Source organism: Apostichopus japonicus, chromosome 2 (assembly GCF_037975245.1).
Source record: "Apostichopus japonicus isolate 1M-3 chromosome 2, ASM3797524v1, whole genome shotgun sequence".
Taxonomy (NCBI): domain Eukaryota; kingdom Metazoa; phylum Echinodermata; class Holothuroidea; order Aspidochirotida; family Stichopodidae; genus Apostichopus; species Apostichopus japonicus.
Window position 1 is genome coordinate 14,138,108 of NC_092562.1, and position 27,379 is coordinate 14,165,486.

General features: G+C 36.3%; 1 protein-coding gene across 1 annotated transcript; it reads left to right on the forward strand.

Moving 5' to 3' along the window:
* The first annotated feature begins 506 nt into the window (after positions 1–506).
* Positions 507–25,429, forward strand: LOC139979058 (uncharacterized). Its single transcript, XM_071989708.1, has 12 exons — positions 507–663; positions 6,736–6,954; positions 7,692–7,860; positions 8,319–8,455; positions 13,392–13,754; positions 15,456–15,581; positions 16,252–16,578; positions 19,783–20,073; positions 21,470–21,598; positions 22,747–22,896; positions 23,848–23,944; positions 24,874–25,429. The coding sequence occupies exons 1-11, from the start codon at positions 612–614 to the stop codon at positions 23,928–23,930; spliced, it is 2,046 nt and encodes a 681-aa protein (XP_071845809.1). The 5' UTR covers positions 507–611; the 3' UTR covers positions 23,931–23,944; positions 24,874–25,429.
* Positions 25,430–27,379: the final 1,950 nt, after the last annotated feature.

The following is a 27,379-nucleotide window of genomic DNA, read 5'->3' on the forward strand; positions in this document are numbered from 1 at the left end:
TGTTGGGATTCTTTGCGCATTCCCCGTTTTCAACATTTCTTTCATTTCGATTTACCCAATGAAGCCTATATAAACTGTTTGATATCCAAAATTTATAAGCTAAGCCTGCATTGAAACGACTAGAATTTATTGTGTCGTGAACTATTTGACTAATCTATCTTTATTCCCTATTGACAAAGGAGGAGGAAAAAAATCTGCAAAGAACAGGGTGTTTTTCCACTCGAAAATGGGGTTTGATTTCGACCTTGAACAGCCAACGCATCACTAATTCATTATAAGGCTTAAAAACGCTTTGTCAGAGTGCCATTTATTGATGACCAGTAATCCGTGTAGTATTGGTTAAAGCCATATCGTATGATAAATGAAAGTACGAATGCTTTTATACTAGTACACAATCAAAATAGTAAGACCAAAATAAAATAAAAAAACGTTGGGTATATTGACTTTACCTATGCGGCTCGTGACCTCAGTACAAAGCTCCGCCCATCTCGATTACCGATCAATTTATATAGTGGTCGCTTTGATACAAAATATTATTCTCACTTACATATCGGGGAAGGTATCACTTCTAAGCTCCCCATCATTTGCAAACTAGGAAAAAGGTCTCCGCTATGGCTACCTTAAGCCTAGTACTGGTTTTTGCTTTCATTGCAGGGATATCGGGTAAGTTTTATCCATTGTGACTATTGTTTTCTTTTTTCATTACTAATATTAGTATTATTATTATCATTAAGATTATTACTAGTGTTCAAATGTTGTTAGATTTTTACAAAAATCAAAAACCTGTTGGCAAGGTATCGATCCCCCATGCAGCCCCTCTAAAAGTATTGATATTTGTTTGAAAGTTGCTCTTTCCTTTCATTTCATCTTACTGCTAAATACTTGACATTGTTCGGTCTTTTTTAACTATAGGCTATACGAAAACGCAAGTTTGGTCATTTAAAGAAAACTGAAAGAACATCCCCCCCCCCCCCAAAAAAAAAAAAAAAAAAAATTGAATCAGCTGACGCTTATCGATATAATTTGAGTGAAATTATTTAAATTAATCCCCCATTTGGCAAGGTTTGTATACATCATCATGTCTCAGCTATTAAGTGGGTGGCATATGAGCAGTCTTGTATCGAGTACCCGCGAGTACGTACTCTAAACTCCATCGCCTTCATGGATTTGTACTCCATGGACCTTTCGGAATCTAGTAGAGATACTCGTCATGAAACTCGAACTTAGATACTTTGTAATCATACTCATAACTAAGGTACAATTCTACTTTGTACTCATACTCATAAGAGAGATACAAATCTACTTTGTACTCATACTCATAACAAAGATACAGATCTACTTTGTACTCATACTCATAACAAAGGTACAAATCTACTTTGTACTCATACTCATAACAAAGGTACAAATTTATGTTGTACTCATACGCATAACAAAGGTACAAATCTACGTTGTACTCATACTCATAAGCATAATGTGGATACTCATAAGCATCGGGCACTATATGCTGGGAAATTTTAGGGCACCTACTGAAAGAAATATAATTTGCAGTGTGTTTTCAAATTTTTGGTAAAAATTCGGCAATATGCTGAGAATTTTTCGGGCACCAACTGAAAGAAGAATAATTTGCAATGTATTTTTCAATTTTTGGGTGAAAATTCGGCAATATGCTGAGAAATTTTCGGGCACCTACTGAAAGAATAATAATTTGCAATGTGTTTTTCAAAATTTTGGGTGAAAATTCGGGCAATACGCTGAGAATTTTTCGGGCACCTACTGAAAGAAGAATAATTTGTAATGTGTTTTTCAATTTTTTGGGTGAAAATTCGGCAATATGCTGAGAATTTTTCGGGCACCTACTGAAAGAAGAATAATTTGCAATGTGTTTTTCAAAATTTTGGGTGAAAATTCGGGCAATACGCTGAGAATTTTTCGGGCACCTACTGAAAGAATAATAATTTGCAATGTGTTTTTCAATTTTTGGGGTGAAAATTCGGCAATATGCTGAGAATTTTTCGGGCATCTACTGAAAGAAGAATAATTTGCAATGTGTTTTTCAAAATTTTGGGTGAAAATTCGGGCAATACGCTGAGAATTTTTCGGGCACCTACTGAAAGAATAATAATTTTCAGTGTGTTTTTCAATTTTTTGGGTGAAAATTCGGCAATATGCTGAGAAATTTTCGGGCACCTACTGAAAGAAAAATAATTTGCAGTGTGTTTTTCCATTTTTTGGGTGAAAATTCGGCAATATGCTGAGAATTTTTCGGGCACCAACTGAAAGAAGAATAATTTGCAATGTGTTTTCCAATGGTTAAACTTATATTATTATTATTATCATTATTATCCCCAGTAATTAAAACCAATATGGAAGGGTAATAACACGGAAAATGTTTACTACTTTTTAGTTTTGTACTTATACTCATAAGAAAGTTACAAATCTACTTTTTACTGGTACTCATTCTCTTTGCGTTGGTAACTTGGTACTACAAGACTGACGCAGAGTGCTCCGTGTACAATCTTTCATATGGGAGTTCGCTATAACACCGACGTTAGATCATTTTAAGATACGCCTAAATCAAAAACGATCATGGAATGGAGATTCAGTACAATCCACTCCTCCACTACCAATTAATTACAAACGCTCTTTTCAAAAGCGAGAACTATCTTTACATTTCTTATAAACAAGGATCTCTTCATAGGTTACAGAGTTTGTGCACTCACCCCTCGCCCGCAGGTTGGGTTACTGAGTCAGTTGCGATTTATTCTGCTATAATCCAGCCCGGACTTCCCACGAGATTATATACACTGCACGTAGAAGTGTAGTGCAACGTTCAATTGCAAAGCCATCAACTGATTTAGTAGAATGGTATAGTTGGTAGTTATCGTCCGAAAGATATGACCATTCTTTACTCATATCTTTAATCAGAGAGATACTTGAAAGAAAGGGGGGGGGGGGAATAAATGCTATTACATTCGGCTTTCAGCACAACATACTTATAGTTATTCATGTCGTGTATCCTGTTTCAAATTTTTGTCCACTTTGCATCCATGTTATCGAAGTTTGGAAAAGATATACAGTTAATTTTTATCAAATTGATTACTGAAGAAAGGACAAAGATCGACACATATTTTAGCAAAAAAAGAAAAAAAATGGCCTTACAGAATTTCGACGATTAGCCCCTGAAGAATATCCCGATAATATAGAAGAGACAGTTCCTATAATGTTTATGTATTTACCAACACAGACGTTTTACAGTAGAAAAGTTGTTTTGCTCACATTTGATTGAGTATGAGAATTTCAACCTGCAACGAGAGGACACAAAATCTGTTACACAGATATAAAGCAAAATTAGAGTAAAGAGTAACGGGATCAACTGATAATTTGTTGTTTGTATGCGTAGCTACACAATACACATGGGCGTAGGAGGCGGGGGGCTGGGGGGCTGGGGGGGGGGGCTGCAGTCCCCCAACCAAATATTTTTGAAACAATTCTGGCAATATGCTGAGAATTTTTCGGGCACCAACTGAAAGAAATATAATTTGCAATGTGTTTTGAATGGTTAAACTTATATTATTATTATCATTATTATTGAAACCGACTTGTCCAATAATTATAACCAATATGGAAGGGTAGTAACATGGCAAATGATTGTATGTTATTGGCAGGCAATGTAATAATCGATGAATGCTTATATGATATGCACATTAAGATGTTAAACGCGCGCGAAAAATGTTGGTTATATTTTTCGGGCAAGCCGTTACCCCCCCCCCCCCCCCAATCAAATTGGTCTCCTACGCCTATGACAATACAAATCGCTTGGAATTTATCTTATCAAATTTATATTTTCAAAGCAGTTTTACAGAATTAAAACAGTCAAACGAAGCCTATAGTCAAATAACGGAGAGCAATGATATGGATAAGTGAAGCTTCATACGAGCACCCATTGTAGAATTGGCTTTGAACAAGAACCACAAAGAGGCATGTTAAAAGGGCATTATGAATCTGACATTAATTGAAATAGATGGTTCCAATGGTATAGGAAGGGTAATAACTTTCTAGATGTTGTGCAAGATTGCGTTTAACATCAGCATGATACTTTCCCTACTAGGGGGGGATAACATCCTGGATCTTGTCCTGAGTTCTGATCCAAGCAATGTTGTTGATTTGACTGGTCTATGAAAACTAGGAACTAGCGATCATGATATACAAGCTTTTGAGGTTGTATGCCAGGTTGTAAATTCTGTTAGCAATGAAGAAGTCCCTGATTTTTCGAGATCAGATACAGAGGCAATTGAAACTTTACTAAAGGGTACATATTAGATTAATTTGTTTAGAGATATGAGTGCTTATCAATCTTGGATTTGTTTAGCTGATAAGTTAAAGGTCATAATGGAAAATCATGTTCCGTGGAAGAATCGTCGTCGTAAAAGCAGTATGCCTTCCTGGATGAATAAGAAAGTAAGGTGTGCAATTAGGCAAAAACGTAAAATGCGGAAGATGTTTAGGAGTACTTATTCTGAACCTCTTTTGGCCAAGTTTAAAATTCATCAGCTGTCTCTGCAGTCTCTGATGGAAGATTGAATTTCGAAAATAAAATTGCCTTAAATAGTAAGGATAAGCCAAAGGCCTTCTTTTTTATGTCAGGTCAAAGCAGAAAGTTAAAGATGAGATGAGATTTTCTTAGGGCACCACAGGCAGATATTATAGTTACTGATAGTGATAGTCAGGATCTTGCAGATTTTTTGAACAACTTTATTGTGTCGGTTTTTACAAGGGAAGATATGAATAGTATTCCTGATTTTATGGGGGGAAGTGATGGTCCTAAACTGGATACGGTCTTATTTTCGGATGAGGTTGTCTTAAAGGAGCTGCTTTGTCTAAATATATCTAAAGCTTGTGGACCTGATACAATCCATCCGTATTAGCAAAAGACTTTTCCACACCATTTCTGCGTTTCGCTCTCATTGAATGAATGTTATGTTCCTCAAGACTGGAGATGTGCTAATATTACCCCAATTTTCAAGAAGGGTGATAAGTCGAAGCCCTGTAATTATAGGACCGTATAAGTCTCACTAGTTTTGTGTGGGGTCATGGAGTCTAGTGTTAAACAGTCTCTGGTCAGTCACTTCAGTAGTCAGTCTTTTATCAGAGAGTCTTAAAATGGCTTATGTTAAAAATGGTCTTGTCTCACTAACATTCTTGAGTTTATGGAAGCTGTAACAAGCTTACTAAGTAGACAGAAGTTTGTATATGTTGTGTTCCTGGATTTCCAGAAGGTCTTTGATAAAGTTCCCCACCAGCGTCTTTTACTTATAGGCTGAAGAGTATGGGTGTTAATGGGAGTTTACTGATTTGGATCGAGAATTGGCTTGGTAGTAGGTAACAGAGGGTGCTTCTTCTTGGCAGGACGCTACTAGTGGTACTCCACAAGGGTCTGTTTTTGGGGTCCCTTGTTGTTTGTTGCCTATATAAATGACATTGACAGAGATATTTTGTGTACAGCTAAGAATTTTGATGATGACACCAAACTGTATTCTGAGGTCTCTTCCAAAAGCGATTCTGAGAAATTTCAAATGGATTTAGATAAGGTTTATTCCTGGTTACAGGGATGGCAAATACTTTTTAATATTAATAAATGCAAGGTGATGCATATTGGTAGTAGTAACCAAATAGGTATCTACATTAAATCATCTCTGCAACCTTCTAAACATTGTCTCAAAGAGCACTGCTTAAAGAGGTATTAGGGTTTTAGATATGATCAAGAGGAACTTCAGTTTTCTGAACAAAGACTTAGTTGCTGTATGCTGTATGCAGTATGTTGTGCAGGCTTGGGACCCATATTTTGCTACGGATAAGGAAGTACTCGAGGAGGTCCAGAGGAGGGCTACTAGGATGATTAGTTCCGTAAAGGATGTTCCTTATTATAGGCGGTTACAACTCATGAATCTCATCACACTGGAGCTTGATCCAGGTTTTCAAGATGGTGTGTATGGTTTTCAAAATTTATCTTTAACTGACTTTTTCATGTTTGCTAATAGTAGTTGTACCAGAGGTCATTGTCTTACACTCCAAAAGACACAAAGTTGGATTAATATTCGGCATAACGTTTTATTCTAATAGGGTTGTGAATGAGTGGAACGGTTTCCCTGAGAAAGTTATACTTGCAAGTAGTGTCAATGGGTTTAAGAACGCTTTGGACAAGCACTTGAGCATTGTTATCGGGTCTGAGTGTTTGAGTCTTCAGTTTTTTCTTCTCTCCTATAGGGTCCCTGATGGGGACTTGAGTGTCCCACCTGATTCTTTTTTCTACTTCACTAAACTCAACTAAGTCAATTGGTTCGTAAGACATTTTTACAATAGCTTGTCTACTTGAAGTAAGAAAACAATTAATAGCCAATATATATATATATATATATATATATATATATATATATATATATATATATATATATATATATATATATATATATATATATATATATATATATATATATATATATATGTGTGTGTGTGTGTGTTTGTGTGTGTGTGCGTGCGTGCGTGTATGTACTATGCTATGCAATATACTATATGTACCATGCCATCACATTATATATGCCTCACATTCAAAATATTCTAGTAGGCCTACTATCTGTTGCTCTCTCAGCCACATTTTAAAATGTTATTGATTGGTTTTGGGCTATTAATTTCTTACACGTTGTCATATACTGTCCTCTCTTTTTTTTTATACCGTAGGTCAACCCAGTCCTCTACCATCCATTATTTACTACGATATTGGGACGAGAATCGACAGCACCGATGGAACAACGGTTACTCGTGTTGTAAATTCTGCCGCCGTTAGTAGCGACCGGAAATCTTGTTTTGACGGAACCGACTTCTACTACACCGAAGGGAATTCTGTTTTCAAGTATCCGGATACTGATACGCCCATCTATACAGCTCCGGCTGAACTAAGTAAATCACCCACACCCAGCTCTTTTGTTTTTTTTTTGACTGTGTGTGTGCTTTCTTTCCAATCTTTCTAATGAGATTGATGTCGTTTCTATGTACGAGTTTGTGTATAATTCCGCAATTCTTCCTGAAAGATTAGTAAAATGTATATAAATTGATGTCTGTGTGAAACGTTTTGAAATGATGATGATGATGATGATGATGATGATGATGATGATGATGATGATGATGATGATGATGATGATGATGATGATGATGATGATGATGATGATGATGATGATGATGAGGATGATGATGATGATGATCACCATCATCATCATCATCATCATGATCATCATTATCATCATGATGACGACACTAACCAAGGATATGAAACTGGAATTAGAAATATTAAATAATGTAGTGCACATGAAAATCTAATTATGTGAATGGTTACTTAATACATTGAAAAACGTGGCTCTTTTTGCTTTTTGGAACGTGCTAAGTATTGATGAATCATCACATTTCCGGTCATGTTTGTGGTAATGTGTTATGGTATTGACTGAAATTGTTTACTTATGGCACACGGTAGATACTGTGACAATGTAAATGAATACATGGAAAAAAGTTTCGAAAACGGACACTGTTTTATAAAAGCAAAAAAGTCTTTCTATTTAATATAAAATTTTAATTAAAAATGTATAAGTTTCATTTTCTGCCTCCCTTTCTCATCTCTCTCTCTTTCCCTTTCAACGCACCAGCTCTCAAATCGATTGCGTGTCGCTGCAACTTGTTAGCGGTGAGCCTTTGTGACGACTCCGACAATACTTTCGTAAACATAATAACGACGAATCCAGTCGAAGATGTCATAGATCGAACTTTTGGAGTAGAGGGCAGGGCTGCCATTGAATTCTCGACAGATGGCGATTGGTAAGTTGTGATTGCGATGATTTATCAACGGTAAAACGCTAACCTTCGATACTTGTGATTCATTTTGCTATATGTCGTGAAATGCGGTATGCTTTATTAAGCTTACTATACATTTACTCTGATTGCCTCGCTCTTCTCCAATCTATCTATATATCTACCTATCTATCTATTCCTAACGAAATAATAAAACAAACAGCAGATTTTGTGATTGATTATACTTGATTCTTCCTAAGTTCCATGGACACTCCTGATACTTCATTTTAATGCGATCCTCGGTTTTAAGTTGCAATTTAACTTTTCGGAAATCCTCTTACTGGGATAAGCTCCTGAGTTACCATGTGGAAATTTGCATAATTCGCATGTGTTCAACTTAGTATTGAAACTTATTTCTGGACTATTCAATTACATGATAACATGCGTATTATGAATGATACTTTAATATTTCTCTGCTTAAACAGTTTCTTCATAGTAAGCACTATCTTAAAAACACGAATCTATGACTGTAATAAACTCGCCGAGGCTTCAATCATTACGGATGATATTACTCTGGAGAGACAACCTCGATGCATAGCAAGTTACCAAGACGATGCAACAGGTAAGCATATATTTTGGCCGGTCAGGTATCGATCCCAGGACAGGTCAATTACTACAGGTTTCTACTGCCACCGTCACAATGGAGTGTGAACTCCAAACGCTGTTGATACCTATTTTGGGAATTTTCGCAAATACAAAGTAACTAGAACTTAATTTGCTTGCAAATACGCAGTATTGTAGTGCGCGCGGAGTGCTTTTTTTTGGGGGGGGGGGGGGTAGACAACACATCATGGAGTATATTTATGTAGGTACCTAGAAAGTGAGAGATCAGGGCAAGAATATGAATTAATATTTAATATGTATGCCTATGTGCCGCTTGAAATGTACACATTTTCTCAGTTATGTGTGTTACTTATGATCATGATTATACGTTCATCATGATTATGTCAATGGTAATTATGAACAATTACTTGCAAAAAAGATTGAAAAATGACGTACAATTATCTCAATGCAAACTGGGCTTGTCTACTCAAACACGTGGAGCTATCAGGGGCGTATCCAGGATTTTCTAACCCGGGGGCGCGAATGACTATCTAAGCGGAACGCCATCATCAGTTGGCGCGCAGCGTACAAGAAAATTTCTGGTTTTGACACCCCCCAGATCACCGGAAATGGCACACTCGGGCTGGAAAATGATCAACTAGATGTTCACTTTTGCCTGAGTAAACAAAGTATTTTCCCAATATTTTTTTTTTCATCCATAACCTTTTTCAAGATTGTCACCAGTCACACATCATGTTCGACCTCATCGCATCTCCTGTGGATTATTGCTTTTGTAGGTGATTCTACGTCGCGGCCCATAATACCCGTCAGCCCCACTTTTCAAGGTTTTAAGCCCATTATTCGTTCAGAATTTGAAAATTCACACTTCTCGTGAAATAAATTCACTTCAAAACATACCCATAATGTTGCACAAAATTTCATCTATTGACAGCCAATTCAGAAAAACCACCTTCTACCCCTAACAGACCGGTCAAAAATGCACGAGAAGAGGGAAGAATGATTAGGAATATTGGTCAGGGGAATATCGAAAATTCAGACACAGTTAAATTATTGGTGCATGGGCGCACATCAGTCTTGGATAATGGTGGGGTCGCGTTTCTGTTCTCTGATACCATCTAAGCGGAGCGCGACCGTAAGTTCGCGCGTATGGCAAGCCATTTTATTTTTTATTCAGTATTTATTGATATCAACAATTATTTAATGATATCAAAAATTATTTAATGATATCATGAATTATTTCATGATATCTGAAATTGTTTTAATGATATGTACGTCATATTTGATGATATCATTAATTGGTGCAAGGAAATTATTGATATCATTATTTTATTTGATGATATCATAATTAAAATTTCTGATATCAAGAATTGAATATGTGATATCTTAAAATAGATGAACTATTATAGATATCAATATTTCAATTCAAGATATCATAAATTCAATTTCAGATATCTGTATTTAAATTTATGATATCAAAAAGTATGACGTACATATCACGAATTCGGCCATATTTAATGATATCATAAATTCCAATTAATGATATCATCAAATATGGCGTACATATCACGAATTCGGCCATATTTAATGATATCATTAATCCGAATTTTTGATATCATAAATTCCAATTAATGATAACATCAAATATGACGTACATATCACGAATTCGGCCATATCTAATGATATCATTAAATATGGCCGAATTCTTGATATGTACGTCATATTTGTTGATATCACTAATTCGAATTAGTGATATGTACATATCATTAATTCGAATTAATGATATGTACATATCACTAATTCGAATTAATGATATCAGTAAATATGACGTCATATTTGATGATATCGACGTAGCGTACAAGAAATTTTTGGCAAATATACCTCCCAGATCACCGGAAATAACACTTCCCAGACCCAATGATGCTACCAAACCTCCTTAAATTTTAGATCTCATTGCTTAGAAATTTAGTTTTGGGAAATGCATGGGCATCTGCAGAAAAAAATCAGGGGACAAATAATCCAATAGACTTTTGTATACGATGGGTCTGGTTTCGTAACTCATCGGGAAGCGATTAGGGGTGGGCGTAGGGTTGTGGGGCGCGCGTTTTCATGCAGGTGGGAACAACCTCAAGAAATGATGTGTGCGTCCGCCTCCCCCCTCCCGCCGGGGTACACCCCTCAGTCTGACAAGTTTTCAGTCCGACAAGTTTTCAGTCCGAAAATATCCGTTTGGATCCACGACATGATATTCACAGGAAATGTGCTCAATTCTCAAATTGCATGCGGAATTTCTATTTTTAGATTCATTGTATGACTTACGGTACTAGGGGTGGGGTAACAATTAGCACTCTTGCATAACATTTTATCTGTGGATGACAGTGTTGCATCGAAGGACATATGTCTAGTGCAGTTCGCATATAGATCCTGGGCTAATACCGAAATGCGTCATGTTCCCCGACGACTCGGTCGAGTTCAAGACCAGCCACAGTTGGTTTCATAGCACAATTTTACAGGCGTCCATACACACACACGCGTCATGATATACTATATAGAGTATATAGTATATAGTATATATATATATATAAATATATATATATATATATATATATATATATATATATATATATATATATATATATATATATATATATATATATACTATATACTCTATATAGTATATATATGTACGCGCCTGGCTATAGTATAAGAATACACATGCAACTGCATAGGCCTACAGAACGTACACAGATGTAATTAGCTACTCCAGTTACACCATTAACAAAGATGATATTGTTCTGCAGTTAGGCCTACTGTAAGGTTACGTTTTACTGTAGCTAAATATATACCCAGGGGATTAACAATCACAGTATTCATGCTCCAATCATGCATTCCACTGTGCTCGTGTTTATTTTCAATTATTCGCGCGCCTCGTCAGGTGTTTACACGTGATGTATCTCCACATGTCAATCATCACCGAAATCGGGATTTGGAATATGTTAATGAGCTAAATCGATGATATGTCGATTTATATAGGTATATGTCAATTTGAGTTGCTGGAAACTGGTATAAGTCCACGGAAATTGACTTCTACCGATTTAATTCGACATATCATCGATTTAAACTGAAGATGTCGATTTAAATTGACATATCATCGATTTATTTTACATATCATCGATTTAAATTGGTATATGTCGATTTAAATCGATGATATGTCGAATTAAACTGGTATATGTCGATTTAAATCGATGATATGTAGAATTAAACTGGTATATGTCGATTTAAATCGGTAGAAGTCAATTTAAGCTGCTGGAAACTGGTATAGGTCGAAGGAAATTGGTATATGTCGATTTAAATCGGTATAAGTCGATCTCTCACGATTTGAGACTGATGGCCCGCCATAAACATCTGCCTAATTAGCACAAATCTTGGGCTGCATTCGTTCAACAAGCATACATCAGAACAATTCTGCAATAAGTCTTGGAATGAACAGAATTTTAGTCACTGTGTGAAGGGAGTTGGGAGAGGGAGATCAATGTATCGGTGCTTTTGAAATGCTCCTTTTCTTCTTGTGACCAAATCTCCCATGTAAATATCAATCTAACTCACTGCATCATGTGCGTTAGGACCCATATCATACATCTGAAAGTCATATTATACCATCTCCCATCAACTTTGATATATCTGACCATTTTAACACTTTTCTGGCATATTCAAAATATGTGAAGACAGTTTTGCTTGAAAACGGTGGTTTATTACACAATGGCAAATAATTTCAGCCAACAATGAAGGTTTACGCGACTGTTTATCTAAACTGTACAACATTTTGGTACTTGAACGCTTAACGTTCCACAGCGAGCAATTTGGATTAAGTATGGTTTATAATGTACAAGTTACGGTCGCAACTCCGTCTACAGTGGGACTCTGGTTACAACCAGTAAGACATAAATTACCAATGAATGAAACAGCGAATGCAATAGCGCAGCGCGCATGACGTGCAAACACTGCGTTTTTATGCAGCCAATACTCATAGCTAGTACAGTAACTACTGTTCATGTTCCACAAACGTGCATCAGTAACATCTGCGCTGTGTTCGTAACACGGTAACATGTGTTACAGGTGGCACAGTAATTACTGAAAGTTTTTTCTTACTGCAAATTTAAAAATTTAAAAAAATATATATATGTATATATTTTTTTAAACCATTTTTTTAGTTACTGCAAATTTTCACCTGTCGGACTCGTAGTTCAACGTGTAACAGTAACTACTGTGCCAACTGTTGCACATGTTACCGTGTTGCGAACAAAGCGCTGTAGTTACTGATGCACGGTTGTGGAACATGAACAGTAGTTACTGTACTAGCTAAGAGTATCGGGTGTTTTATGACAATGCATAACAACTGAAAACAACAAGAGCAACCGCTGAATATAACGCAATCTAATCAGGATGGATGAAATCGTGATTAACTGGCCCAAAAGTACAACCATGGCGTTTGAATGCAATCAAAAGTGAGTGAATGAAATAGAAAAGCATTTGTTTCGGATGAATATAAGTCGTACGGCTGAATGCAAACAATGTTTATGAATGCAGCGACGAAATACGAATCATTGAAACAATATCCTTCAGCAAAACTTGGCAGTGGATTGGAAATTCAAAATGTACCACGAAGAAATATTGACTTTAGATAACTACATGTGGCACTGATGGAAGAAGTGCCGAATAAACAATGACTATACAGAAAGCGGATAAGGTGCAGAGAGACGACGAACGAATTACAAATGTTTGTGAAACTGATAGTCGTTTTAGGGTTCCGAAGTCTTTGTCGAGACCGGTGTTGTGAGCCGTGTCTGTTTTAAATATTAATTTAATTATATATATATATATATATATATATATATATATGTGTGTGTGTGTGTGTTTTTTTTTTTTTCTCATTACAGATGACGTTTACATATTTGTCACATTTGACACTCAAACAAATGCCCAACTATTAATCTGGAATGGCGCAGGTACAATAACAGTGTCTTCTATAACAGTATTTACGGGCCAGGGTCTCGCGCCGCAGGCTGCACGAGTCAGTTGTGTTGATGTTGCGGATGACTTCGTTTATTTCCTTATCGCTACCAGTGTAGACGACGATAATACACAATATGAATTATCCAGGTACCCGATAGCACCTTGGTTAGCTGGTACACAAAATGAACGAGATGGCATAATGCCGTTGGAAACGGGAAACGACGGCATCATCGATGGTGACGTAAATGGATTGTCTGTGTGTGGCTCAGCCTGTATAGCTGCTTGTGGTACGTTATCTATTATTGCTTAGAGCGGTAGTTCCGAACCTTGGGGTAATTTACGCCCGGGTAGGGGTAATGATCAGATGTTTTGAAGGGGTGGGAGATAGACGGTTGGGGATGGGGTAAGGTCACTACTTCTGACAGAAAAAAAAAACAATGAACGTAGAAATTGGAGTGAGCGCCATTGATTTATGACTGTTTGTATTTTGGTTTTTGAATTACGATAATTATAAACTGCTATTGTGCGACTTTTGGCGGACGAAATACCATGCAAATAAGTGCAACCTCCCGATAGAAAGCACGATGTTACTTGTGTGCCATGAAGTGTAGTGTACTGTTAACTTACTAAAAGTTAATACACTACTACAAGAGGAAACTAAAATGAACCGTTTTTCCAACCATGTTAGTAATGGCCGTTCCATAATGATAAGAAATAAGTGGGTTAATAGAACAGGAAAGAGATATCCTTGTGGCTAGCAATGCCAAGAATGGTAGCGAACTACTGTGGTAGGCACGATCATTATGAAAAATCCTTGGTAAATCATAAACTGGCAACAAATTGAACTTACGCTACCAACGAGTGAACGCGTTAAGATAAAGCCATGGGTCCATTTGTTTTGTCATTTCGAAATTCCAAGTATTAATTTCAAGTACCGGTTACGTTTGCGAAGTATGCGTACCTGTAGTCGTGCTGACAACGTACTCTTAATGTGTACGATTACGTTAGTTCCATCAAATCGTCACAGGAATAGGTCCAAAGCCTAATTACAAGTAAGTGATGTTAGAAATAAATTAAATCAAATCAAGTCAGATGGCCGAAAATTTCTACATAGATCTGTTCTACCGGGTAGATTTTCTTATCGTGCATAAGAAGCCGTATTCAAGAGAACGGACCTATGACAGGCTAGCCACGAAAGTGAAAGTAGTCCTATGCCTCACGGTCGTTACAAACAAAATAAATGATTGGCTAATGATATGTTGGGCGGGGCTTGCAAATTGTGATTGAAGTTTGCAAAATCAAAGGACTCGTAAAAAATTGGCGAATTTTATTCAGTTCAAACTGTTTAACGACAGATAACTCAATAAAAATAATGAATATTGATATGAAAATTGCATAAAACGTTGTCATTTTCAATGAGAATTTAGTGCAGTAAGCTGGAAAAGGTCGAAGGTTCAATTTAGTAAACAAGTACTGAGACTTTAAGCAATGGAATCTAAAATTCATACCTTGCACAGTATCGTTGTTCAGATGAATCTGACTAACGACGGACTGACTTCTCGATGTTAATGTTCTAATTCCAGGCTCAGTAACGCCGATGATATGCATTTACGTGTAACCGAGCTGCAATTTACAAGGGAATTGATACGATTCCTTAGAAGGTGGCGTACGTTTTGGTAGTATATCACCTTTTGTCGTAGCACATGTCCAAATATCGTTTATTGGATAGATGACTTTTGAGTTTCATAGATGTTCACAGAAGGGAAACAAGATATGATATCGTGCGTTCCACTCACAGCAACGATGGGACATTTAAAAGTCGCATGTGTGTATACCTTCAAAATACCGCTACCGTGTAACGCGTCAAATGCTATTAAAATATGGCAAAGATGAATTTCTAGGACTCTACAAAATCTACATCATGTTAATAAAATCTTTTCATATTTTTGTCTCCTCCATGGCGATGTAAATATTTCTGTTACTATTAGACACAACATGCGAATGCACTACAGACTGTGGCTTCTGTTTCGACGATGCGGGCGGTGATACATGTCAATGCGCGAACTCAGCAACACCGAACTGTGCTGATCCCGACCCTGAAGGCGAATGTCGGGGTAAGTATACAGTCCTAGCTATTGTTCAAGGATGACCTTTAGGCACAACGTTGACATCCTTATTATTAACCAAGACCATTACAAAGTACTACTACTACTAACACTACTACTTAAACACTACTACTTTGAATTTCTTGCAATGACCCTTCCATGAAACTGAAGCATATTAATTAAAGTGGCTGGCCTACTTAGTCTAACGCTAATTAGGAAACTTACACCGATTCAACACAAAATAAATCAGGATAATATTGGCTATAGGAACTCAGTAACATGTTTACAAAAAGTTACAAACCGTGCTGTTGATTGTCATCAAATATAGTTTCAATTCTTGCCAATCCTTGTCACTTTCGGTGATCATGCACTGAGGAAGAGCTTGTTTTGCTCGAAAGCTCTGCAAAAACCAAACATTGGCTGTTTTACTTCCAATCACTAACTCACTATATATATATATATATATATATATATATATATATATATATATATATATATATATATATATATATATATATATATATATATATATATATATATATATAAATATTCGCTTATTTGTATTTTACATTCAAACCAATATGCATAAAAGGATCGGAATGATCGGAAGGATCTTATTATTTCCCAATATTGATTTTCCATCTTCTTTATTTTTATCCTTCGTCTTTGAACAAAACAGACCCAATACCACGTATCGATGCCTGCTGCTTGGTTAAAAACCCTCTTGCACTGCGACGAAGTGGAGGTAGTGTAGATGTGGTGGGTGTTACAACAGTAGCAGGAACCATCGATGTTGGAAGAGCGGCGCGTACAGGACGATGGCTTAAACTCCCCATACATACTGTAAAGAGCAATGCTGTCTCGTCTCCTTATTATGAAGGTTTCTCTGCGGCGGTGCCACCGCAATCAAGAGGGAGACGCTTCGGTGTTTTTCAAGCTCATTTTAATCCCACTGATGAGAATCTACTGGAAGAGTGGATACCATGCATTGCAACCGAAAACAGTGGTATGTGTTATGAGTATTTACGTTCAAGTTGCTATGTTGTTCCTGCAAAAATAAAGGAATGTACTATATATAAATATATATATATATATGGTCAATTCCGTGGTGACTAAAATTCCTCTCTATTTGATATCATTAAACAAATAAAGAAATTACATGGGAGAAAGGCATTCATGTAGTCGGTGAATGTACGCCTTAATGCTTACAACAGTAGAGAAAAAAATATTTATACCTCAAGTATTGGGGGTGAAATTGGCCAAAAACTAAACGTGACTCGCGTGACAGTTACTATTAGCAAAAATCAGAATGCACACACAAATGTTATGTCTTATAAAAATGTTTCCAATAACTTTTTATAATCATACCGAAGTTGTAAAACACCTCTACCTCAATTGCTATGCAACTTTGAGAAAATGTTGTAACGAAAGAAAATAACGTTGAAGATGTATTGTGACTCGCGTGACAAGAAAACGTGACTCGCGTGACGAGTTCACTTTTCGGATAGTTCTAGACCAAAATGCAGTAGTGAATCGAAGGTATAAATCTTGCATAGTGAAATATAACATTCACTCATTATATAACAGTCACTCATTTGAATATTATAGAAGAAACATCTATCAAATTGTGATTCTAATTACCACTCTCATTTGTCATATTTGAATAAACCAAAGTGTTATAGCTGTATTCAAAAAATTTTCATTGTGATTCAAAGTACCATTCTCATTTTGATTTTGGGAATGATTGTGCAGTTACCTTATTAAGGTTGTCAAGTCATAGCACATGGCATTGCCAGATACTAATAAAGATTATGTTTTTGTATATTACTAAAAAATCAATGACACATACTAACTTTCCAAATGTGGTGATAAAATAGGCATTATATTGCGAATAAATATTCATGAATTTAAATTCTGATATTTCAAAGGAAATATTATAATTAGTTATTTATGTGTGCAAATGTTTTTCAAGTTGCCAAATTAAAGAGGAATGCATATATGATATCTTTAATCAGTGATTCATTCATCACACTATAAGATCCCTGTAATATTCACACAGTAATATAGGTAGAAGCACTATCTTGAATTGACGGGACTCGCGTGACGTGACTCGCGTGACATTCGTAAAGGGTGATTTTCCGCAAAATTTGAAATATCTTCTGAAAAGGAAAATTCAGTAATCCATTTGGTATCTATGTGAAGACTTGATATTCATTATTTGGAGTAAAACTTTTGTGCAGGCAAGGAGAAAAAAAAATAAAAACAGTAAATTTAGTGACTCGCGTGACAGTAAATCTAGGGTGTTTTCAATTCACCACTGTTGTCTAATGCCTTGATGTCGAAAACAAATTTAAAATCTCTATACAGTGATTCATTCATCAAACTATAACATCCCTGTAATATTCACACAGTAATATAGGTAGAAACACTATCTTGAATTGACGTGACTCGCGTGACGTGACTCGCGTGACATTCGTAAAGGGTGATTTTCCGCAAAATTTGAAATATCTTCTGAAAAGGAAAATTCAGTAATCCATTTGCTATCTATGTGAAGACTTGATATTCATTATTTGGAGTAAAACTATTGTGCAGGCAAGGAGAAGAAAAAAAAACAAAAACAGAAAATTTAGTGACTCGCGTGACAGTAAATCTAGGGTGTTTTCAATTCACCACTGTTGTCTAATGCCTTGATGTCGAAAACAAATTTAAAATCTCTATACAGTGATTCATTCATCAAACTATAACATCCCTGTAATATTCACACAGTAATATAGGTAGAAACACTATCTTGAATTGACGTGACTCGCGTGACGTGACTCGCGTGACATTCGTAAAGGGTGATTTTCCGCAAAATTTGAAATATCTTCTGAAAAGGAAAATTCAGTAATCCATTTGGTATCTATGTGAAGACTTGATATTCATTATTTGGAGTAAAACTATTGTGCAGGCAAGGAGAAGAAAAAAAAACAAAAACAGAAAATTTTGTGACTCGCGTGACAGAAAATCGTTTCAATTCACCACTGTTGTCTAATGCCTTGATGTCGAAAACAAATTGAAGCTAATAAGTGAGCACTATGTTATAGCAAATCTAATTAGGCCAGAAAACTGATGATACCTATGATTTCTATGTACAAATCTGCAGAAAACGAAATTTCACTGTATTTTTCATAATTTAGTTACTACAGCAACCATTTGTTATTACCGACCCCATAATCAAACAAATGATTTTTGGGGGGTGAAACAAATATTTTTAGTAACTACAAGTATTCTACTTATTGGAAACTTATACAATTTTAATGTACAATGATTACAAATTTTTTGGTATGATGTTGACCTTATCATGGAATTGACCATATATATATATATATATATATATATATATATATATATATATATATATATATATATATATATATATATATATATATATATATATATATATATATATATATATATATGAAGCTATGTTATGATCTACTCCAACAAAGAAAACACACAAACAAGCAAACAAACAAACAAAAAGAAGGAAAGAATTGAAACATAGTTGGATCAATGATGCCATTTACGCAAGTCGTCAGCCATTGCTGTGACGTTACATTTTTATCCAATGATTTTTCAGTCAATGAAATAGTCATATTTTCGTAGATGTCTGCGTTAGCTGTTATCCACCTTTATCCCTACAGAAATAGGACATGTTTGTCTCGATACTTTCTAGACTTTGACGATATTATTATAAACCACGACTACAATGGGGAGGGGGAGGGAAGGGCGGTCGCTAATCTAAGCACTCGGTTCTAACCCTTCCCGCACTCCTTTTCGTCAGGCATGCGCACATTTGGGGTATAAAAGTGGGGAGAGGGGGCGAACATTTGGAAGCAAAAATGCACCCGTAAAAAGTGTACTGCAAGCGATATTTAGGATGTTACTGACCACGTTCTAACCACCACCCCCTCCTTCCTTCACCCACCCATCCACACCCACGAGTCAGAAGTGGACCAAACTTTTATTTATGAAGAAAAAATGTATGAAATTCAAAATAGTGACAAACCTTTAATGCCATGTATTATATATATATATATATATATATATATATATATATATATATATATAATACATGGCATTAAAGGTTTGTGATAAATTGTCAATAAGCAAAATTCATCAATTTGCTCTCAGTATCCGTTGTTATTTTTGTTTGTTTTCTTCCTTGAAGGATTCGTCAACACACTTTATACATACACCATTAGTCGAGACCAAAGCGTATCCCTCGGAGCTGAGTTTGTCAAAAACAGACTGGATAGATTTGAACCATCTCTCAGATGGCGTTGCACAACCTTCGACGCAATGGGTAATCCAAACGCTCCTGTCGCGCCAGTCCCATCATGCGATGGGAGCCTAGTCTGTACATTGCCTGGTAGCGGACTATCCGATAGTATCTATGAAGTTTATCGTCCAGGGAGAGAGAAGCGGACATGGCATCCACTCTTTTATCTCTTTGTTAGAAGTAAGTTCCTACAAAATGTCGGTATGTTATGGTTTCTGATATTCTTATTGACTCCTTCCCAACACTAACCCATCCCCTCCCTGCCACCCTTTCCCACCACCCTCTCGCCCAGTTTGTACAGTTGTTGCCGCGGATAAACAATGGCTGGATATTTGTCACCAAGGTGGATACGTCATATAAGCACAGCCGTTTTTCATACAGCTAAAGCCTACGACTTTTTAAGCTTCCGTGAGAACACAGCCAAGACCCACCCATCTAGATAGTGCAGCACTGTAATGATTGATCAGGTCCACACACATTATGTGCTCTAGATCCATAGGCGTAGGAGGCGGGGGGCTGGGGGCTGCAGCCCCCCCCCCCAACCATATTTTTGGGTGAAAATTTGGGCACCAACTGGAAGAATAATAATTTGCAGTGTGTTTTTCATTTTTTGGGGGTGAAATCTCGGCAATATGCTGAGAATTTTTCGGGCATCTACTGAAAGAATAATAATATGCAATGTGTTTTTCAAATTTGTTGGTGAAAATCCGGGCAATATGCTGAGAATATTTTCGGGCACCTACTGAAAGGATAATAATTTGCAGTGTGTTTTCTCATTTTTTTGGGTGAAAATTTGAGCATTAAGCTGAGAATTTTTCGGGCACCTACCAGTGGCGGAGCGTCCATACAGTCAGAGGGGCGGATGCACCCCTGACGGACTCAAATGGACTGCTGGCGCCCTTTTCAGCTTTTCACCACTTTTTATTTATTCGCGATTATTGACTTTTTTAGTGCGCTCTGAAATACCTATTGACATTTGTCACATTTTGTTGGTGCAATTTTCTGACAAATGGCGATGAAACCTATTTATTCTTCGTTTATCTGCAAATTAGCAAGGCCTGGAAAGGGTCATTTCCGGCGATCTAGGAAGTATCTTTACTCAGAAAATGTCTGTACGCTCCGCGCTAACCTGTGGTGGCGCTCCGCTTAGATAGTGTCGAAAGCGCCCCTACAGACCAATCTCTCCCCCCTGACCAATACCCCTAGCTCCGCCACTGGCACCTACTGAAAGAAGAAGAATTTGCAATGTATTTTTCAATGGTTAAACTTATATTATTATCATTCTCATTATTGTTGTAACGACTTCCCCAATAATTATAACCAATATGAAAGGGTAATAACACGGAAAATGACTGTACGTTATTGGCATGTGATGTAATAACCCAAGAATGCCTATATGATATGCACATTAACATGTGAACAAATTTTGGTTATATTTTTCGGGCAAGTTGTTACAGCCCCCCCCCCCCCCCCAATCAAATGAGGCTCTTACGCCTATGTCCAGATTTCTTGTCGTTGTTAGAGTTTCAATGTAAACCAATACCACAAAACGCCTCTCTCATTTACATCCATACAGATTGTGACGATGGAATGTTTTGTGATGGCGGCAGTTTCCCTTGTCCAACGTGTGAAAACGGTGTTTGTGATGACGTCAACGGACTTTGTAATTGCTACCCAGGATTTGAAGGAGATGAATGCGAATTGCGTAAGAGCCGCGTATTTAAAATTTGATAAGACGTACACTGTTGTAATAACCAAACATTAGAAAATGCTGTCCGTTATTTTTATCCTTCGAGTATCTTTTAGCCAACCACTTGTTCCCAAAGAATAATAACCTTTTATAGTTTAGGTTTGTGCAGAAACCAAAAGAAACCGGTTCATAATGAACTTTGCTGAAACCTAATTGGAAATAAGTCCATCAGTTAAATGTTGCTTTTCTATATGTGTGATATATAAATAACAAAAGTTCCTTCTTGCTAATTTTTTAATAGGCTCGAAATACTAATTTCTTCATAAATGTATAAGTTAATTACTTGAAACATGAATACATGGCTGATTAGGTTGATTAATTACAATCTTACTAATTGGAATTTAGAGGAACAATCGAGATTGTCAGACATTATTACAAAATTGTAAAAAGTTATGTTTAGCAATAAACCGTCAGTTGCCAACTATATTGCTTAAACATGCTGTATTAAAAGTAAACTTGTCTGACTATTTTAAGTTTAGACTGTATTGATTGGCTACTGATTGATAGATAAAATGTTTGAATAATTGATGGATGGTTTTATGGAAAGAAGGATGAATTTATGGATTAATAGTTGGATGGATGTGTGGATGGTTGGATAAATTCACGGCTCGATTGATTGATTGATGGATGGATTAATTGAATGATCGATGAATTGAATGATATGTCACTTGATTCTTTGTGTTATCACTGGACAGATGGATGTCTTGATGGATTTACTGTGATTGAAAGTGCTGTAATTGATTTGACTAATTAATTGATGGATGGATGGATGAACTTCTGGATTGATTGACAGATGGGTGGCTTGAATGATTGCCTGCGATTAATTTACTGTACTTTATTTATGATTGATTAAACGATCGATATGTTGCTTGATTGGTTGAAGGATTTAATTGATTGACAGATAGTTTGATTGATTTACTGCAGTTATTTGAATGCACTTGATTGATGGATTGATTGATTGATTGACTGATGGATCGATTGATTGACTGACGAATTTGTTTGCTTCTTTGCTTATTGTTTTCTGTCTATGTTATCAAACCGTGTTCATCGTTGTGTTATTCATGACATTCAATATCCCTTTCCTATTTCTTCCTTCTATTTAGCTTGCCCTGAAGGCCAAATCGGGAAAGATTGTTCGTACGCTTGCAGTGATGTATTTCCAGGGAGTGATTGCAGTAACATTTTGATCTGTAACCCCGGCAAGGTCGGGTGTAAATGTTATCCAGGATTACAAGCTCCTGATTGCATTACCCGTAAGTCATAACATCTTAAAAAGCAGAGACTGGAGCGGTGCATACAAATATGTCATGCCCCGCACCCCCAATTTGTCACCTCTCCCCCAATGTGTTACCCCCCCCCCCCCCGAAACGTATACCAGTACTATATCGTTGGGGCTTTTCCTTCCTTTCTTAGAGGGTAACATAATATTTTAAACTTATAGAAAATGCAAGGCGCATTACAATAATTTCCTTGTCAACGATAACCTGTCAAACATAGAAACAGTCCTTCCATATGGCAGCAGCTAAACAGCGCCCTGACAGTTGATCTCACAGGTCCGCGGCTTTACACCTGGGTGAAGAGAGGCAATGGAAATACAGTGCGTCGCCCAAGGACACAACGTAATGATCTGGCCAGGACTCGAACCTGCAAACCTTAGATCACAAATCGACTGCGTTAACCACTTGACCACAACACTCTCTCAAATACCTCCTTCATACGACTCCTCCTTTACCATAATATGATTTGTTACTGATGTATAATAATGATAATACATTGCAAGAGGTTGAAACCAAATCATGGAATACATCGTTGTATAATAATGCTAGGTACTCCGACAAATTCTATCGACATGATATCTGTCATAATTTTTGTCTGTGTACAACATAACGATTCGCTTATCGGTATATGCGTCTGAACCAACTTGTACCCAAAATTCTCGGTCGTTATAGGTATCACAATACACTTATTATGAAAAGTAGGATGGGATATACGAAAAACACTACCATCTCAAATAACAAAATAAGTGCAGTCTAATACCGATACTGTTTTTTTTTTTTTTGGTATTTATTATTGGTATTTCTTTCTTTTTACATCAAACAAGGAAATGTTGTACATTGTGAGACAGTGTTACTCTACAGAACTGTAAATAGAAACACTACAGATAACAGAGATTTTAACCTTGTTTCATATCGTTTTCCCTTTAGCTTGTGAACCAGGATATTGGGGTTCTAATTGCCAGAGCACTTGTGCTGATCCCTGCAATCCCCGTACGGGGGAGCCAATGTAGTCGCCATCTTCAGGGTAAGACTTCTACATTTTGTTTCGCATACATGGTTGTTTTCGACAGATCAAGTGCGATGTCCACTCCGACATTGTATGCAAGGTTACTATGATCCCCTGCATCACTGCTACGTCACTGGTCATAAATCCCATCTAGATCGTGTTAAGGATATGTACGTCAATGACGTCACATCGCTGGTTACAGACTCCGGATCAGTGATGCAGCAGGACTACGTCTATATCAATCTTGTATTATTCGATTGGTAGAAACAAATTAGGAGACAGAAGGTCTATATATGTGTCATAAAGAACTTTCCTAAACAGCTAATAATGTTAATTCCACGTGGGAGGAAACACAGGTTTCATGTTCCTTTAGACACACGGCTTGCATACTTGAGCAAGTCTAAATATGACATCATCGAGCCACACGTGCGTCATTTTCGAAAGTATTGAAGCTCTTCATATGGCCTAATGATGGATTAGATTTTATTGCCAATATTCTAGAAAGCCAAATGCTTGAGGTCCAATAAAGCATTTTGACATCAAAGATTTACAAAGCTGCCAAAACACGATGATTTAAAATCTAGGCTTTGTCATCTCTGGATAATAAGATTATTATCTGTTTTTTGGGGTAAGTTGTTCATCGCTAAGATTTTTACCATATTTATTAAAGATGACAGTATGCTTTGTTAATTTAAACACTTTGATAATAATTTCTCACGAATGGGATATTAGTTAATATACAATGAATATATAATTGAAATCGTTAGACTATATTGTTGGGCTATACGTTCCACAAGTCGATACCTTTATGACAAGGTTGAATTTGCCGTTTTACTCAATATTCTTGTTATGTACACTTTCACCAACTTTTTTTTTCTCTCTCTCTCTTCCTCTCTCCCCCCCCCCCCCCCCACCCTCCAACTCACCTCTCTCTCTCTCTGTATCAGAGCGAGGACGGTTTAAAAGACGTACGAAACAGGAAAAGAGGAAAGACAACGACTATGACTGGCGGTTCAACCAAATCGTTAGATTTTGATTTTATTATTTCGTATTCTATTTGATTGGTGACTAATTGATGATGGTCCAAATTGTATCGGATTTTTTGTTATGCAAATCTGATCAAACGATTTTCTTCATTTAATTCAATAAATTCAATTCGGTTTCTTGGTTTTTTATTGTTTTTATTTCTTTATCGTTCTTTGGTTCTTGCTTATAGGAATATTATGTTTTGCATTTACAACGTCTTGTCTATTTACAGTTTTACCTAATTATTACTTATGACGTAATAATTGCGAATTAACATAACGGATAGCAATTCTTTACAAAGACCTGGCAGATTTTGGAAGAATAGCTTTATTTCGCAACTCTATGCCTCCTTTAAGGCATGCAATTGACGACAAAGCATAACAATGCATATACATTTAAGTATTTGAAAACAAGCATTTATATTTTGGTGGCTGGTTTTATTCTTAAATTGACAATAATCATACAAGCAGCAATGAATTAATTCTCATTCGTTTATTTTCTTTTCCACTTGCCTTCATTATGTGAACGATATTTATAACTTGCCCCTTTGCCCTCACAAATAAAAAACATTTGACTTAACTAACAACAACATTTTTTCCACGTTTAAGTTATGCATTACTAAAGGTATCCCCTGATGGCTGGCTGAAATGAAATTTGTCTGCATCTGACTTCAACACTGCATCCTCATAGTATTAGTGTGACGAACATGCATGTGGTGAAATTGCATTGGTTTCAATCATACACATACACACCCACCTACACACACACATGTTAATATATAATATATATATTTATATATAACTATATATATAACTATATATATATAACTATATATATAACTATATATATATAACTATATATATATATAACTATATATATTTATATATATATATATACATATATATATATATATATATAAATATATATATATATATATATATATATATACTATATATATATATATATATATATATATATATATATATATATATATATATATATATATATATATATATATATTGTTATGTAACCCACTTATTCATCTACCCTATTTCGTAATATAAGTTACCATTCAAGTCTCCGAGTCTTCCGATTGTTACGATCCCAGATGCGCTCACGCATTCTACATAACTGGAACTCGCCAACAAAGTGTTTCTGCGGACTTCATGAATATTCATAACTTACTGGAACATTCCTTTACACTCCGGGGATAAAAGCCACAGACGCCCGATTGAGCGCCCTCTCCGTTTTCTCCGTTCGTTCCGTTCAGAGGTTGACACACCTCTGATGGTTCCTTGGCATTGATTACTGTGCCCATTTTAAACACAGTATATATTTAACTCTATACTTTTGTCGGAACTCCGACCTACTCACTCTAATGGATTCGCGTCGCTCTATCTGAACTTTATCTACATCCAGCCGAACTACTTCTAAAGCAAACCTGGACACTATCCGCCTAGCACTATAAGGTAACTCAAGAAATAAGCAGAAACTCTCCCCCCCCCCCCCCCCCGGTTCTCCAATTCCAGAAAGACGTTAATTGAATTAAGAATCTATAGTTATGTATTATGTTCATATTTATACTGTGTTCTGCCATGTAAATAGCTTATTAAATGCTTTAAACTTACTTTCATCCTCGTGTTCTCCTTTTTATGTCACGTGATCTGTTCTCCACATTAAGTCTGAGAACGGTCACGTAACATAATTGGGGGCCTATCCGGGAAGTCGAATTAGACGAACTTCCTTAATTCAGACATTCATTATGTCTTTCGATTTGAAAAAGTTTATCGATAAGCCATCTATTGATGAGCTAAATTCCCTTAAGAAATCTGACATTATTCAGATTGCGAAACATTATCAAGTTGACTTCAAAACGAACATGAGAAAGGATGAAATTAAGAAGTTAGTAGCAGAACATTTGGTTGATGAAAATGAATTAGAGGAATCGGAACTTGGGGATTTGTCCTATGTGAGCTTCAATGAGGGTGCAAGCACGTTAGAGTTGAGAAAATTAGAGCTACAAGCCCAAAAAGAGATTAAATTGATGGAAATTGAAATGGAGAAAGAAATCAGATTGAAGGAATTAGATTTAAAATCATCGGCTGCAGACCCTGGCTCACCCATTTCCCTGGTTTCTGGTTTACACATCAGTAAATATTTGTCTCTAATTCCTAAGTTTAAAGAAGTTGATGTAGACAATTTCTTTTGTCATTTTGAGAAATTGGCGCATTCGTTGTTATGGCCAAAAGATAAATGGGTATTGTTGATTCAAAGTTCTTTTGTTGGCAAGGCACAAGAAATTTATTCTGCATTATCTCTGGCAGATAGCCTTGATTATGATATTGTAAAAACAGCGGTTCTTAATGCTTATGAACTTGTACCTGAAGCGTATAGGCAAAAGTTTCGAAATTTCAAGAAACAACCAAA

Bases quoted from the DNA above. Each gene is read 5' to 3' on its own strand.
- LOC139979058 (XM_071989708.1), top strand. From the start codon at position 612: ATGGCTACCTTAAGCCTAGTACTGGTTTTTGCTTTCATTGCAGGGATA. The intron at 664-6,735 runs GTAAGTTTTATC...TTTATACCGTAG, and splicing joins TTTCATTGCAGGGATATCGG to GTCAACCCAGTCCTCTACCA. The intron at 8,456-13,391 runs GTAAGCATATAT...TTCTCATTACAG, and splicing joins TTACCAAGACGATGCAACAG to ATGACGTTTACATATTTGTC.